The sequence below is a fragment of the Oryza glaberrima genome, chromosome 8 (genome assembly GCF_000147395.1).
Source record: "Oryza glaberrima chromosome 8, OglaRS2, whole genome shotgun sequence".
In the NCBI taxonomy this organism is placed as follows: Eukaryota; Viridiplantae; Streptophyta; class Magnoliopsida; order Poales; family Poaceae; genus Oryza; species Oryza glaberrima.
The window spans coordinates 23262650-23277828 of NC_068333.1; the positions used below are offsets into that span (position 1 = coordinate 23262650).

General features: G+C 46.1%; 3 protein-coding genes across 3 annotated transcripts; all 3 read right to left on the minus strand.

Moving 5' to 3' along the window:
- Positions 1–1080: 1080 nt before the first annotated feature.
- On the minus strand, positions 1081–3292 carry LOC127781853 (uncharacterized). The gene has a single exon (XM_052308915.1). The coding sequence runs from the start codon at positions 3022–3024 to the stop codon at positions 2221–2223; it is 804 nt and encodes a 267-aa protein (XP_052164875.1). The 5' UTR covers positions 3025–3292; the 3' UTR covers positions 1081–2220.
- A 779-nt stretch (positions 3293–4071) lies between these two features.
- On the minus strand, positions 4072–8976 carry LOC127781858 (ubiquitin carboxyl-terminal hydrolase 1-like). Its single transcript, XM_052308923.1, has 4 exons — positions 8849–8976; positions 6748–8418; positions 5220–6201; positions 4072–4742 (listed from the first exon to the last, which is right to left on the minus strand). Exons 2-4 carry the CDS (start codon positions 8411–8413, stop codon positions 4511–4513), a joined length of 2880 nt encoding a protein of 959 aa, XP_052164883.1. The 5' UTR covers positions 8414–8418; positions 8849–8976; the 3' UTR covers positions 4072–4510.
- A 1535-nt stretch (positions 8977–10511) lies between these two features.
- On the minus strand, positions 10512–15040 carry LOC127781843 (ubiquitin carboxyl-terminal hydrolase 2-like). The gene is made up of 4 exons (XM_052308907.1): positions 14931–15040; positions 12952–14475; positions 11548–12406; positions 10512–11044 (listed from the first exon to the last, which is right to left on the minus strand). Exons 2-4 carry the CDS (start codon positions 14468–14470, stop codon positions 10813–10815), a joined length of 2610 nt encoding a protein of 869 aa, XP_052164867.1. The 5' UTR covers positions 14471–14475; positions 14931–15040; the 3' UTR covers positions 10512–10812.
- Positions 15041–15179: the final 139 nt, after the last annotated feature.

Genomic DNA, 15179 nt, shown 5'->3' on the forward strand with positions numbered 1-15179 from the left:
CATGCATAAAAATGCCGGAGCGTATGATTGCATCTTGACCAGTAAACGGGCAAGCGTCCAAATCCACGGAATATTACGTACTTTGTTCCTGATGCTGGAACTTTGCTTAACTAACCAGATCAGAACGACCCTACTTCTTCCCTCCCAAAAATACCCAACCTTACATTAGAACGTAATAATACATCAGACATATTCTATATCTAGATTCGTTGGTCTATAGTATATCACATCCTAGTATTGGATTACCTTCTCTAGGATGTAGGGAGTACTTCTCAGCCAAAAAAAGGAAGATACTCATGAGCAATATATAGCATACACTTCGTTGCATAATAAATCAATTTTTATAGAAGAAATCTGAACATAAATTATACTCCCTCCGTTATATAATATAAGAAATTTTGACTTTTTACTTACACTGTTTGACCACCCGTCTTATTCAAAAAATTTATGCAAATATAAAAAATGAAAAGTTGTGCTTAAAGTATTTTGGATAATAAAGTAAATCACAAATAAAATAAATAATAATTTTAAATTTTTTTAATAAGACGAATGATTAGATAGTACAATTAAAAAGTCAAAATTTCTTATATTATGAGGGGAGGGGGGAGGGGTATTCAGATTCGTATGTAAAAAATAATTTATTTTCGAGAGAGCAAATTCTTGTACCAAATCAGCCTTTAGAAAATTGTGGGATTGTAGGACTGGTTGCTCTTGTTTTTGGCCAAAAACCGATCACGATTGGTTGACATTTGCGAGCAAAATTTGGTCATTTGGTGCATCTAAATAAACATTTCTTACGCAACCTCGTACCAAAATGGATGGAGGTGGCAATCTGCTCACACCCTTTTTCAAAAGATAATACCCCCAAAATCGAACCTAATTATCCAATTATGCTACATTGAGATGGATGGATATAGACACATCGCGACAGTGCTCTATCAGGCTTAACTCTGTCACATACATATGACCACCTGTCAGGCTGTCACGGCCCCAGCATTGACATTTGGATGCTCTCGACCAAACCTTTTGGCGTCTGCTTTGCCACATTAGTCCATTATTATGAAGAAAAAGAAAGGGAGGATTAGTGCAAAGGAATTCTATTTATCAGGTCAACATCATTAGGCCGATGAGTAGGACCCCTAGAATGAGATTATACTAGTATGCTATTAGAGTATTAGTGCTATACTGCTACTAATTGTACTCCTGCGTCGGTGTCGCGCAAATTTATGAGATTTCGACTTCTGGTCATAAATTTCGCCAAATCATGTGACATCAGAGGGCAATCAGCATTTGAAATGGCGCTCCCTCCGTGGAAGTAAATGAGTTCATACCATAGGAATGCACAATGAAGTGAGGTTGATAATTGGAAGCTTTGGAGCAATAAATTTGGAGTTATTTAACGCACTAGCACTACACGCAGTATATTGATTTATTTCTACTATTACTCAGGATTTACCAAACCATTTTGGATATGGTTCCCGTCACCTAATCCGTTTTGGATATGGTTCCCGTCACCTCACAGTTTGACTGGTTATCGGATACCAAACACGATGTTATTGCGAGGCATATCATGGTTTTAAAAATTGTATTTATTATTTACCAAACCGTTTTAGATGTGGTTCTGATCACCTCACAGTTTAACGGTTATCGGATATCACGAAAAACACGTGTTACCGCGAGTCACATCGTGGTTTAACCATGCGAAAAGTTACCGCCCGAGATAACCGTGCGGTTTTGTAAACCTGCTCTTACTATAGATCTTCAAACATTGCATAGCTGGAGCCTGGACAAGAACTGAAAAAAAAAAAAACTCTGCCAGATTTACAATTACTACTAATCTGTACTCCAGTAGTCAAAAGTTTTACTAATTTTTAACCTACCACCACCCAGGCAAGCAGGCACCCACCCACCATCTGCTGATCTTGATGGTTGAATCAAATGCGTTCCTACAGGACGCAAGAACAAACCTTTTGATCGATCCAGGGTACTAGGTTTTTGAATTTTGGGGGGAATTGAAACATGAAGAGAATGTTTGATCTCTTGCAAGTTGCAACAAGCTGATGAACAGGTTCTAATCTTTGCAGTTTTTTTTTGCATTTGCATTTGCGAAGAACTGAATCAAGAACAGAGGGGAGAGGAGAGGAGAGATCTATCTATGTCTGGATCAGTGGGGTTCTTGGCTCGAGCTGAGGGAGGCAACCTTGGTCGCCGGCGGCGAGGTCAGAAGATGTCGAGGACGTCGAGGATGGCGGCGTTGCAGAGCGGGCAGCGGCCGCGGCCGGCGAGGAGCTCGCGGGCGCAGGTGCGGCAGAAGGTGTGACCGCACGGGATGAAGGCGGCGCCCTTGGCCCGCGCCATGCACACGCAGCAGCAGCCGCCGCCCGCCGCCCCCTTCCCCGCCTCCGCCTCCGCCTCCGCCTCGTCCTCCGCCGCCGCCGATGCCGATGCGGATGCGGCGGCGGAGGGAGACGCGAGATGCTGCTGCACGGTCGCGCCCGAGCCGGCGCTCCACTGCCGCTCCGTCTGCTCCAGCAGCGCCATCAGGGACACCCTCTCCCCCTGCTCCTCCTCCTCCTCCTCCCCCACCGTCGGCGGCGACACAGCCGGCAGCTGTCGCGGCGGCGTCTCCGGCGGCGGCGGCGGAGGAGGAGGAGTCGCCGTAACCGGAGCAGGCAGGGAGACCGCGCGGCGGACGAGGGGGTCACCACCTTCCCCACCACCACCGGAAGACGTCGGGAGCTGGTCATCCCGGATGATATCCAGCAAGGTGCGCGCCGCCGCCGCCGCCGCCGCCGCGGCAGCCGAGGACGCAGGCGCCACCGTCAACCTCTCGGCCGCCATGGCCGACGCGAGGGTGACCGCGGCGCGGCGGCCCGCGGCGAGGTCGTCCTCGTCGCGGAGCTTGAGGAGGTCGCGGAGGTTGCAGGACCCCGCGGCGGCGGTGGCGGCGGCCGTCCCCGCGGGCCCCACGGCGGCCAGCTGGTCCGCCAGCGTGACACTCCGCCGCAGCACCCTCCCCTCCATGGATGGATCGAGCTCACTCTCTCGTTCTTGCTGCGGCCAAGCCTGCCTCGCCGCGTGTGTCCGGACAAGGCGAGGGGGAGAGAGAGAAGCAGCTGCTGCTGCTGCTGCTTTGGGTTAATAAAAGCAAAGGAGGAAAGGGAGGGAGGAGTGGTCGCTTGGATCTCGGCGAGGTGGGGGATTTTTCTTCGTTTTGGGGGCGAAATGGGCGTAGTTTTGCGGGGGTTTTTGTTTGTCAATGTGTGCGCCGGTGCACGGCACGGTTGCGTTTGGCGTAACCGGTTTTGGTTTGGTTTGGCAGGTGGTGGGGGTGGTGGTAATGGACGGACGGATGGGGTGCGGCCGTGCGTGCGTGCGTGCGGTCGGAGGCGTCGGCCGGAGACGGTTTCTGCGTGCCAATTTGGCCCAAATGGCACGAAACCAGCGTGCCAATTTGGCGGGTATACTGGGCTGTATGCCCGTAGCCTACTTTGTTGGTCGTGGAACATGACGGCGATGATGATACTGCTGCATTGTCTGCCCAGTGTTCACAAAACTGATCTTTTTTTAAAAAAAAATCGCTAGGTCCCGGTTTATAAAAACCGATCAATATTAACCTTTTTTAATACATTAAACAAAATTTATAAGTTTTTATTGGTTTTTGGTTGGTTTACGGTAAACTGATGAGGGGCAGTTTTCATTTAAAAGTTTTTTTAAAAAAAATATCGCCAAGTCCCGGTTTATAAAAACTAATCGAAATTAACTGTATTCTACTACGTTAAACAAAAGTCACCAGTTTTTATTGGTTTCTGGTTGGTTTTCGGTAATACAATGAGGAGTGGTTTTCATTTAAAAACGGAAAGGTAAACCCTTCTCCTGACTCTCTTCAGTGAGAGTTTCAATGCGAGCTGCAGTATCCAGTAGACATCAGAATTGATTGAAAAAATGAAAGAAAACGATTAGAATCTGCCGCCGAATCCGCGAGGACAGAATCGAAGTTGCTATCCTGTATTGATTGATGCATCAGAACACCGAAATTCTAGGAGAGTTCCAAAGCAGCAAACGAGCAAGTACTACTCAAAGCATGCTGCACATTCTCCATCAAGGAAACAAGAGGCCTGAAACAATGTTGCTTAGCTTGCACATCCAAAAATACTTGGGGGACCAAAGCTCAAGACATATCAAGTAGTAATATCGTTGTATTTTCTACCTAGTGTAAAGCATTACCAAGCATTAGTACAGTCCTGTGTTCTTCTTCATTCTTTTCCAGGGAAGAAGAACACGTTCCTCATGAAAAAAAAAAGGAGATTACGAATGTGATCAGACTAGCTGATTAAGAACACCGGCCACCATCTATTCAGCTGGGCAGGAACGTATTACAGTCAATTTGCAGGTCCTACAATGACTCAGCCAAAGCAAACAAAATTGGACTTGATCACGACGTCTACTGAATGGATCCTTGTCCATCCAAAGAATGCTTGCTAATCTAACAAATTTACTTCCTTCGACGTTAGCCTCCAATTCTCTCATAGAAGAAAAGAGAGGCCTCGCACTTGAGAACTTCTTCTAGAGATACTTGTCTGATGTCGGTATCACTTGCACGATACCATGGGGAAGTGCCACCGTCAGGCTGCTCTTGATTTGGTCTCACGTAAGCAACCATGTGCCCTGAACTGGTGCTGGGGCCAATGTGTTCAATGACACCGACTAGGTGATAGCTGGAATTGTCTTTGTCCTCAGAACTGAAGGTTACAGAAAAACAAAACCAATCAAACTAGATGTTAGGCATGGTTATTTTGATCTCATATCCTCAATGCTGCATATTGCTAACAAGAATCTCATATCCTCAAACATTTAACGAATAAAGGCCCTTTAATGAATTTCAACATGCCATTAAAACATGTTGGTGTGAAGGCTGGGATATTTATTTCAGTACCTAAAAAATCTATATAATTATACCCTTCTAATGCCAAATACTAAAACCAGAATAAGGCCAAACTAATATTTTTGAAAAAATGCATTTGGAGGCACCTAATCACCTACAAACAAAAAGGCAGTCATCTCTAAAACATAATAATTCTGATTTTCTAATGAGATGTATCAGTAAAGCTAGTCAAAATATACAAACAAGAAAAATTGCTTACTGTGAATCATAAATTTATTGGAACTGCCACATGCTTATATAGATATTGCCATGCAGAAATGCTAATACGCAATACCTGGGGTCCATGAACTGTCCTACATCAAGGATCTCCTCAAAGTTCACGTGTCCTCTAACTTTACCAGTCTCCTTGGATCTCTTCAGATGAATGGCCAATACAGGTGGCAGCTTGTTAATAACACGAGTTTGAATCCCACCTTGATTCCTATTTTCCCGCTCTTTTTGTTTTGCATCCACTTGGTCTGCACTATGATCCACCTTTACTTGTTTCCACTTACCCTGATCTAGACTGCTGGTATTTTCCTGGCCACTCAACAGGTCGTCCGGTTCCTCAGCTGGAAGGCAACTAGATACAGCTTCTTGAACACGTTCATGGCAATCAGTTTTTTTGTTGGCTATGTTATCAGAGGCCAAGTCTTGTTCACCATGGATCATCCCAGAAGTGATTTTGTTATGGCTTGGTGGTCGACCTCGGCTGCGCAATGAGTACGTGTGCTTGACAGGAGGTAGTGTGTTGATTCCTTCAGTAATGCTGTCCATTGCGAGCATAGCTTTACGTTCTGAATCAGAACCATGTGGTTGCTTACTTGAAGTGCATTCTAGTGCCAAACTTTCCAAATTTTTAGATTGCTCGCTCTGGCGTGCTACCTTGTCCAACTGCACAGTCTGATCTCTGTCAATTATTGTGTTTTCGTTGGTGCTTGCCATTATCTGTTCACCATCTTTACTACCAGTGGTGCTCAGATGGTGAGAAACTCCAGAACAGTTATCACATCTCCATTCCAGCAGCTCTTCTTTAAAAAACAGTGCTAGGCACTCTTCAATCGATGCAAGAGAGTCGTTATCCTTTGCCTTGCCATAAGCCATATTGCTAAACTGAGCTTTCCCCTTGTCTTCTGAAGCACCTTCTACAGAGCAAGCATTTTTCTTGGCTTCTATACTAACTTGGGGCTCACCGGACGTATTCTCAAAACCAGCATTGTCATTTTGCCCTAAATCATCAGCCTTACTTGGCGAGCGCTGTTCCACTTCAACAGAATCTGCAGAATCAAGCATATATAAGGCTATAATTTATCTGCATCAGCAACAACACACAACCATCAACCTCCATTCTCTACGATCTGAAGCTGCCTTTCTTCGAGAATCACCATACTTGATTAAGTAAACCAACCTTCTAGAGCAAAATTTTATGTATGAAGACAAGGACTTAACAAATAAACAGTCTTCCACTCTAAGGTCTTAACTGCTAGACTACGACAAACAACTCTGCCATGCTAACAGTGCTCAAATATCATACTTCTTTTATGTAGCCATCCTGAAGGTTTACTAGATATTTCTTCAGTCCATGTGTTAGTAAGTCCTTACAAATTTTTCTCTGTTTGACTAGAATTGGAGCTCCATTCCGAAAAAAGTGCCCGTTTTCTCGTTATGATGAGAAAAACAATGGTGGTGTGACTACAATATTCCTCTGTTTCTTTCATTCATTCCTCAAAAGATGTACATGGTCTGGGAAACCCTCTATACCTGCATATCTGTTCAAAAATGTTCTCTCTCCTTTTATTTAGAAACACAATGCATAAACTTACCACCATCCAAAGGCTCAGATGTTTTCTCTTTGTCCACATCTCCCAGTTCTAAACTAGCGATATGAGAAACACTGCCTTCAGCAATTGCTTTGACAATTTCGGTGTTACTCGTGTCAACCTCTGGGAATAGTTTGATACCAGTCTTCTCTCGAGACATGCAACTTATGTCCCTTGGTGGCGATGCAATACTTTTTGGCGGAGGCCTCTCTGATGGCAGTGGAACTGAGAGCTCATACATTACTTCATGGGAAACTGAATTATATGAGCAATGGCTGCAGGAAATGGTAGCAGACAGCTGAACACAAAAAATGGAATCAACAACTGTAGGAGATACTGGAGGCACCATTGACTTCTCCTCCTTATCCAATTCATTGAGTAAAAAGCAAAGCAATTCATGGCTATCTTGCATATCACTGCTTATGAACCGTGCATCCAAAACACGAATACAAGCAAAGAACTTCGTGGGGTTCAGTTGGAGTTGTGCGTTATCAACGTTGTTTACCTCCTGAAAGAGCTCTTTCAGTTCATAACCAAGGATATACGAAGGAGCATCTGGTGCTAACATCCTTGCCCGCAGCTTGCCAAGCACAAATAGGCACTGCAACAACGCATTGATGTAGCAAGTGTTTCCAAGATTCGGCATCCCTCTGATAACACAGCCATGCCCCTTCACTAATCCAGATTCTTGACCAAATAATTCCTTGCCAAACACCATCCCCTGCTCAACAGTCAGTGCACTGAGGGTCAAGTCAAATTCACATTTGAAGCAATACCCCTTATATGGATCACTGTACCACAAACCAACCCAATGGTGTTCAAACTTCCGCGCATGCAGCCGGGCATGTCCATGCGGTTTTTTCTTGGCCTCAGCTCTAGTGCAGAAATGCTTGTTGCATCCCGTGCACACCATGATACGGGTCCTCCCATTGATCTTACACCCGGGATGTTGGCACGCCGGAATGTTCTTGGAGGTGGTGACCTCTGACACAATCAGAGTAACGTCTTCCTCGTCCAATAAGTGTCTGCATTCCGCTCTGTCGCTTTCTGATTCCGTGTCATCGACCTCCATATTCAGACAACGTTCACAAATGAAGCAGTACAGAGTGTCCGGTTTACTGAACAATGCAGCGACACAATGCTGCTCCAGATCGGCGTGCCACCGGGCGTGTCCCTGCGGCTTGTCCATGGTCCCGTCCCCAATGCAGAAAGGCAAGCTGCAATCGATGCACACCAAGATACTGCTCTTTTCCACCTTGTTCTCACACAGGTAATGCTCACACCTCGCGGCGAACTTGGAGGACCTGAGCTTTGATATGAACTGTACCATGTCTTCCTCGAAACGTACGAAGTGGGCGCATAACTCCTCATCGGTGTTGCTGGTCGTCGCCGCCGCCTTCTCTCCCGGCTTGCTCGCCCCCGGCAAAGCCGGGTCGCCGCATCCGGGATCGGGTACGGCCGGAGCAAGCAGGTTCAGGTCCAGGTCCAGGCGGGGGGCTTTGAGCGGCCTCCCCTCGCTCGCCTTCTCTTCCGGCATGCTCGCCTCCGGCGAAGCCGTGTCGCCGCATCCGGGATCGGGCACGGCCGCAGCAAACAGATCCAGGTTCAGGTCCAAATCCAGGCGGGGGGCATTGAGCGGCCTCCCCTTGCTCGCCTTCTCCTCGTCCATCCCGCCTAGGGGAGCAAGAACCACAAGAAAGAATCGAGTTAATCCATCCATAAAATCCACAACGAATCAACACAAGCCATACGAAGATTAGCATGAAACAAGAAGGCTAAACGATACAGGCAAATCATCAAACAGGTTGGCCGTTAGGCGAGGACGACCAATCCAATTCCAACAACCTCGACGCCACGAACCGTAGTCATACTAGGGTGAACTACGAGAGCTCAACAAGCGGGAAAACCACGAAGAACATTCCGGCGAGGAACCACGAACGCCGCGCCGCCGCGGATTCCGGCACCAAGTAAAACCCCCACCCCAACCCCCACCGCCACCGCCACAACTACCACCACCACCAACAACAACAACCGAGCGATCGGCCCCGCGTCGGCGACGAACAGAGGGATTTTTGGGGGGGAAGAAATGGAGGGGAAAACTCACCGGAGGATGCGAGGAGGGGCACGGAATCGGCCGGCGCGCGAGCCGCGGCGTCCTGCGACAACGACGACGACGAGGAGGCCGAGGAGTTGGGAGGGAGACGGTGACGTGGCGTTGGGCGGGTTGGGTGGTGGTGGGCTTTTGGGCGTGTGAATGCTTCTGATCCATTTGGCTTAAATAGCCAGGAGGGGAAATCAAGGCCCGGCCCAGTAGGTGTCAACCCTCTAACAGGCTGGGCTGATCCAAACCAAGGTCCTGAGTAACACGACCTTAAGTTCTAAGTTTAGAAGTGAATTTCAAATTAGATTGTTTATAAGAGGCTGTTTCTAATTTAAAAGGTTCATTAGGTTGTTTGATGGGCTAAGTTCCCGATTTAAGACTCCATATATTTAAATGGATATAGAGGCCGGATAAAAAATACCCTTCTCCAAAAAAAAAAACAATGAGAAATAGCCACTATCCTGCTGCTGATGGTTTGCTCTCACACAAGCAACGGAGAGCTCAATATCCACTGTGGTCAGTTATATATAAACTTCAATGAATTGAGTCTGGCAACCGTGAATCGTGATGGGTGATATCATATAAAAACGAACCAAGAGTTGCTCTACTGATGTAGACTGACTCTAAGCTATAACGGGTTAAGAAGAGCATAACATACACAAGGCCCAAGTTGGAGGGATGCAGTTTATCTACTGCAGCTTTAGAATGCCTATTCACTTTACTGCCCATGATATTACAGTCACACTTGCCTCAAGGCTAATTATGCAGCTCCTCCAAACAAATGTTTTGATCATAGATAGAACATGGGGGGTTTTTTTTGTTTCTATTTCATTAACCTAAACCATGCTATTCTGCCAGAAAGAAGCGAAGGGCAGTTCTTCATGGCAACAGAGAATTGTCCCTACGGCGAGCTGCTATGGCGCTCCAGGGCACCCTCGTGCGTCCGCTTCTTCATGTGGATTGCGCTGAAAGATCGGTGCTTCACTGCTGACAACTTTGACCGACCCGGCAAAAAAAAAAAAAAAAAGAGGAAAAGAAAAGGAGAGCAAAGGGCAGGACAGCGCTATCATAAGTCGAAAACATGTTTCTATGCTAAAGAAAACAAGCAAACCATGCCAGGAAAATTCATTTGTGCACCACTGTGGAAGCATGGTTACTTTGATTTACTAGTTTATTTCGACAAACAAAAACAAATGTGCACACAGTATGCAATAATTCACATGCTCAATGCATTCAGGTTTTATATTGGCTATGCTGCAAGGTACTCCTACCACAACTCATCCCTAAAGTGTATCCTTTGGTATCTGTGTCCACTGCGGGTTTCTGTTCAAAATCGCTGGATAGCTCACATTGTGGGATCTGGCCCGGTTTCTGCGGAATCTAGCCCAAATCGCAGAGGCCAGAGGCTGGAGGTCCCAAAGTGGAGATGCAAATAAACACATTACATGTATCCACCGTCCAGAACACCGTCCAGACTGGAGAGGATTTGTTCACCAGAGATTCCAGTCATCCTTTCTTGTTTGATCCATCAGAACACCAGAAACTGTAGGGGACTTCCAAAGCAACAAGCAAGCAAGTACTCAAAGCATGCTGCACATGGTCCATCTAGGAAATTATATGCCTGAAACCATGTCGCTTAGCTTGCACATCCAAAAAATTTGGGGGACTAAAGCTCAAGATATATCAAGTAATATCGTTCTGTATTTTAGACCTATTGTAAAGCATTATCAATCATTAGTACAGTCCTGCTCATTTACAAATGGCACATGTCCTATTCCTTCATTCTTATTCCAGGAAAAGAAGTACGTTCCTCACGAACAAAAAGGAGATTATGAATGCGATCTATTTGCAGTCCTACAATGACTCAGCCAAAGCAACAAAATTGGACTTGATCATGACGTCTACTGAATGGATCTTTGTCCATCCAAAGAATGTTTGCTAATCTAACCAATTTACTTCCTTGGACGTTAGCCTCCAATCCTCTCGTAGAAGAAAAGGGAGGCCTCGCACTTGAGAACTTCTTCTAGAGATACTTGTCTGATGTTTGTATCACTTGCACAATACCATGGAGAAGGGCCACCGTGAGGTTGCTCTTGATTCGGTCTCACGTAAGCAACCATGTGCCCTGATCTGGTGCTGGGGCCAATGTGTTCAATGACACCTATAAGGTGATAGCTGGAATTGTCTTTGTCCTCAGAACTGAAGGTTACAGAAAACAAAAGCAATCAAACAATACTCTCAGATATAAACAAATACGATTAATCAAAACTGCATAATAGTGCAAGGATAAAACATTTAACGAATGAAGGCCCTTCAATGAATTTCAACATACCACTGAAAGATGTAAGGATTATCTATACGATTATATGCATTTGCCAGTGCAAAGGCTGGGATATTTATTTTCAGTATCTAAAAGCTTTATATGATTATAACCCTTATAATAACAAAAGTACTAAAATCAGAAAAAGCCAAACCAATATATTTCAACAAATTCATTTGGAGGCACTTAACCACCTACAAACATAATGGCAGTGATATCTAAAGCATAATAAAATTCTGATTTTCTAACAAAATGTATTAGTAAAGCTAGTCAAAATATACAAACAAGAAAAAAACTACTTGCTTACTGTGAATCATAAATTTATTGAAACTGGCACATGCTTATATAGATATTGTCATGCATAAATGCCAATAGTCAATACCTGGGGTCCATGAACTGTCCTACATCAAGGATCTCCTCAAAGCTCACGTGTCCTCTAACTTTACCAGTCAGCTGGGATCTCTTCAGATGAATGGCAAACACAGGTGGCAGCTTGTTAATAAAACGAGTTTGAATCCCACCTTGATACCTATCCTCCCGCTCCTTTTGGTTTGGACCCACTTGGTCTGCACTATGATCTAGCTTTACTTGATCTAGAGAGCTGGCATTTTGACCCTGGCCACTCAACTGGTTGGCCAGTTCCTCAGCTGCAAGGCAGCTAGGTACAACTTCTTGAACACCTTCATGGCATTCATTTTTTTTGTTGGCTGTGTTATCAGAGGCCAAGTCTTGTTCACCACTGTCCAAATTGCTATATTGCTCGCTTTGGCATGCTATCTTGTCCGACTGCTCAGTTTGATCTCCATCAATTATTTTATTCTCACTGGTGCTTGCCATCATCTGTTCACTATCTTTACCACTAGTGGTGCTCCTACGGCGAGCAATTTCAGAACAGTTCTCACATTTCCATTCCACCATCTCAGCTTCAAAATGCAGTTCTAGGCACTCCTCAATCGATGCAAGAGAGTTGTTATCCTTCGCCTTGCCATAAGCCATATTGCTAAACTGAGCTTTCCCCTTGTCTTCTGCAGAACCTTCTACAGAGCAAACGTTTTTCTTGGCTTCTATACTAACTTCTGGCTCACTGGGCGTATACTCAAGACCAGCATTGTAATTTTTCCCTAAATCATCAGCCTTAGTTGGCGCCTGAATAATCTCCCCTGGGACCTCATCCTTCTGAATTTGGGAAGGAACATGTACACCATCCTTGCTTTGCGAGTGCTGTTCCACTTCAACAGAATCTGCAGAATCAAGCATATATAAGGCTATAATTTATCTGCATCAGCAACAACATGCAACCATCAACCTTCATTCTCTACGATCTGAAGCTGCATTTCTTCGAGAATCTCCGTACTTGATTAAGTAAACCAACCTTCTAGAGCAAAATTTTGTGTATGAAGACAAGGACTCAGCAAATAAACAATCTTCCACTCCAAGCTCTTAATTGCTACACTACGACAAACAACTCTTCCATGCTAACACTGCTCAAACGTCATGCTTCTTTTATGTAGCCATCCTGAAGGTTTTCCATATATTTCTTCACTCCATGTGTTTAGCAAGCCCTCACAACTTTTTCTGTCTAACTAGAATTGGGGATCCATTCCAAAAAAAATGTATGTTTTCTCTTTATGATGAGAAAAATAATGGTGGTGTGATTACAATATTCCTTAGTTTTTTGCATTCAATCCTCAAAAGATGTATATGGTCTGCACAATCCTCTATACCTGCATATCTGTTTAAAAATGTTCTCTCTTCTTTTATTTAGAAACAGGATGCATGAACTTACCAACTTCCAAAGGCTCAGATGGTTTTTCTTTGTCCACATCTCCCAGATCAAAACCAGTGATATGAGAATCACGTCCTTCAGCAATTGCTTGAACAATTTCGGTGTTACTCATGTCAACCTTTGGGAATAGTTTGATACCAATCTTCTCTCGAGACATGCAACTTATGTTCCTTGATGGCAGTGGAACTGATAGATCATACATTACTTCATGAGAAACTGAATTATATGAGCAACGCCTGCAGGATACGGTAGCAGATAGCTGAACACGAAAAATGGAATCAACAACTGTAGTAGACACTGCAGGAATCATTGACTTCTCCTCCTTTTCCAATTGATTCTGTACAAAGCAAAGCAATTCATAGCTATCTTCCATATCACTGCCTGCAAATTGTGCATTCAACATACGAACACGATCCAAGAACTTCGTCGGGTTCAGTGGGCGTTGTGCATTATTCACACTGTTTACCTCCTGAAAGAGCTCTTTTAGTGCGCTACCCACGAACCCAGAAGGAGCATCTGATGCTAACATCCTTGCCCGCAGTTTTTCAAGCACAAAGAGGCACTGCAATAACGCATTCACGTAGCAAGTGTTCCCAAGATTCGGAATCCCTCTGATAACACAGCCATGCCTCTTTGCTAATCCAGATTCTTGATCAAATGCCTCCTTGCCAAACACCATCCCCCTCTCAGCATTCGGTGCACCTAGGATCCATTCGAATTCACATTTGAAGCAGTACCCCATATATGGATTACTGTACCACAAACCAACCCAATGGTGTTCACACTTCTGGGCATGCAGACGGGCATGTCCATAAGGTTTTTTCATGGCCTCAGCTCTAGTGCAGAAATGCTTGTTGCATCCTGTGCAAACCATGATATGGGTATTCCCAGTGATCGTACACCCGGGATGTTGGCACGCCTGAACGTTCTTGGAGGCGAAGATCTCTGACACGATCAGAGTGATTTCTTCCTCATCCAATACAAAGTGTTCGCATCCCACTTGGTCGCTGCTGCTGTCACTTTCTGCCTCCATGTCACTCATCTCCAAGTTCAGACAACGTTCACAAATGAAGCAGTACAGAGTATCCGGTTTACTGAACAACGCAGCAACACAATGCTTCTCCAGATGAGCGTAGAATTGGGCGTGTTCCTGGGCGTGTCCCTGCGGCTTGTTCATGGTCCCGTCCCCAATGCAGAAAGGCAAGCTGCAGTCGATGCACACCATGATACTGCTCTTGTCCACCTTGCTATCGCACATGAGACGCTGACAACTCGGGGTGAACTTGGAGGCCATGAGCCTTGATACGAACATTGCCATGTCTTCCTCGAAACGTTCTAAGTGGGGGCATAACCCCTCCTCGGTGTTGCTGGTCGGCGCCGCCGCCTTCTCCTTAGGCTTGCTCACCTCCGGCGGAGCCGTCTCGCCGCATCCGGGATCGGGCGTGGCCGCAGCCAGCGGGTCCAGGTCCTTGCGGGGGGATTTGAGCGGCCTCCCCTTGCTCGCCTTGTCGTCGTCCATCACGCCTGGGGACGCAAGAACAACAAGAAAGAATCGAGTTAATCCATAAAATCCCCATCGAATCAAACAAAGCCATACGAAAAAAACAGCACAAACCAAGCATGAAACAACAAGGCTAAACGGAACAAGCAAATCATCAAACAGGTTGGCCGCCGTTAGGCGAGGGACGACCAAAATCCAACTCCAACAACAAACCACGCCACGCACGAACCCGTACTCAGGCTAGGGCAAACCACGAGAGCTCCACAAGCGGGGAAACCACGGAAATTCCGGCGAGGAACCACGAACGCGGCGGATTCCAGCACCAAGCAAAACCCCAACCCCAACCCCTACCCCCACTACCACCACCACCACCACCACCACCCCAACCACAACCAACAACAACAAAAAACCGAGCGATCAACCCCGCGTCGGCGACGAACAGGGGGATTTGGGGGGAGAAATGGAGGGGAAATCTCACCGGGAAGACGCGAGGAGGGCGCCGAATCGATCGGGCGCGCGAGCCGCGGGCGTCTCGCGACGACGAGGTCGAGGAGGAGTTGGAGAGGAGAAGGGGAGGGACCGAGGGAGGGAGGGAGAGCTGGTTTGGTGGAGAGGGTGGCGTTGGGCGGTTACTTGGCGTGGTGATGGGCTTTGGAGTTGGGAGGCGTAGCGCGTAAGCGGGCGTGTCGTGTGAATGCATCTTTCTGCCTTGATGGGGCGTGAATAG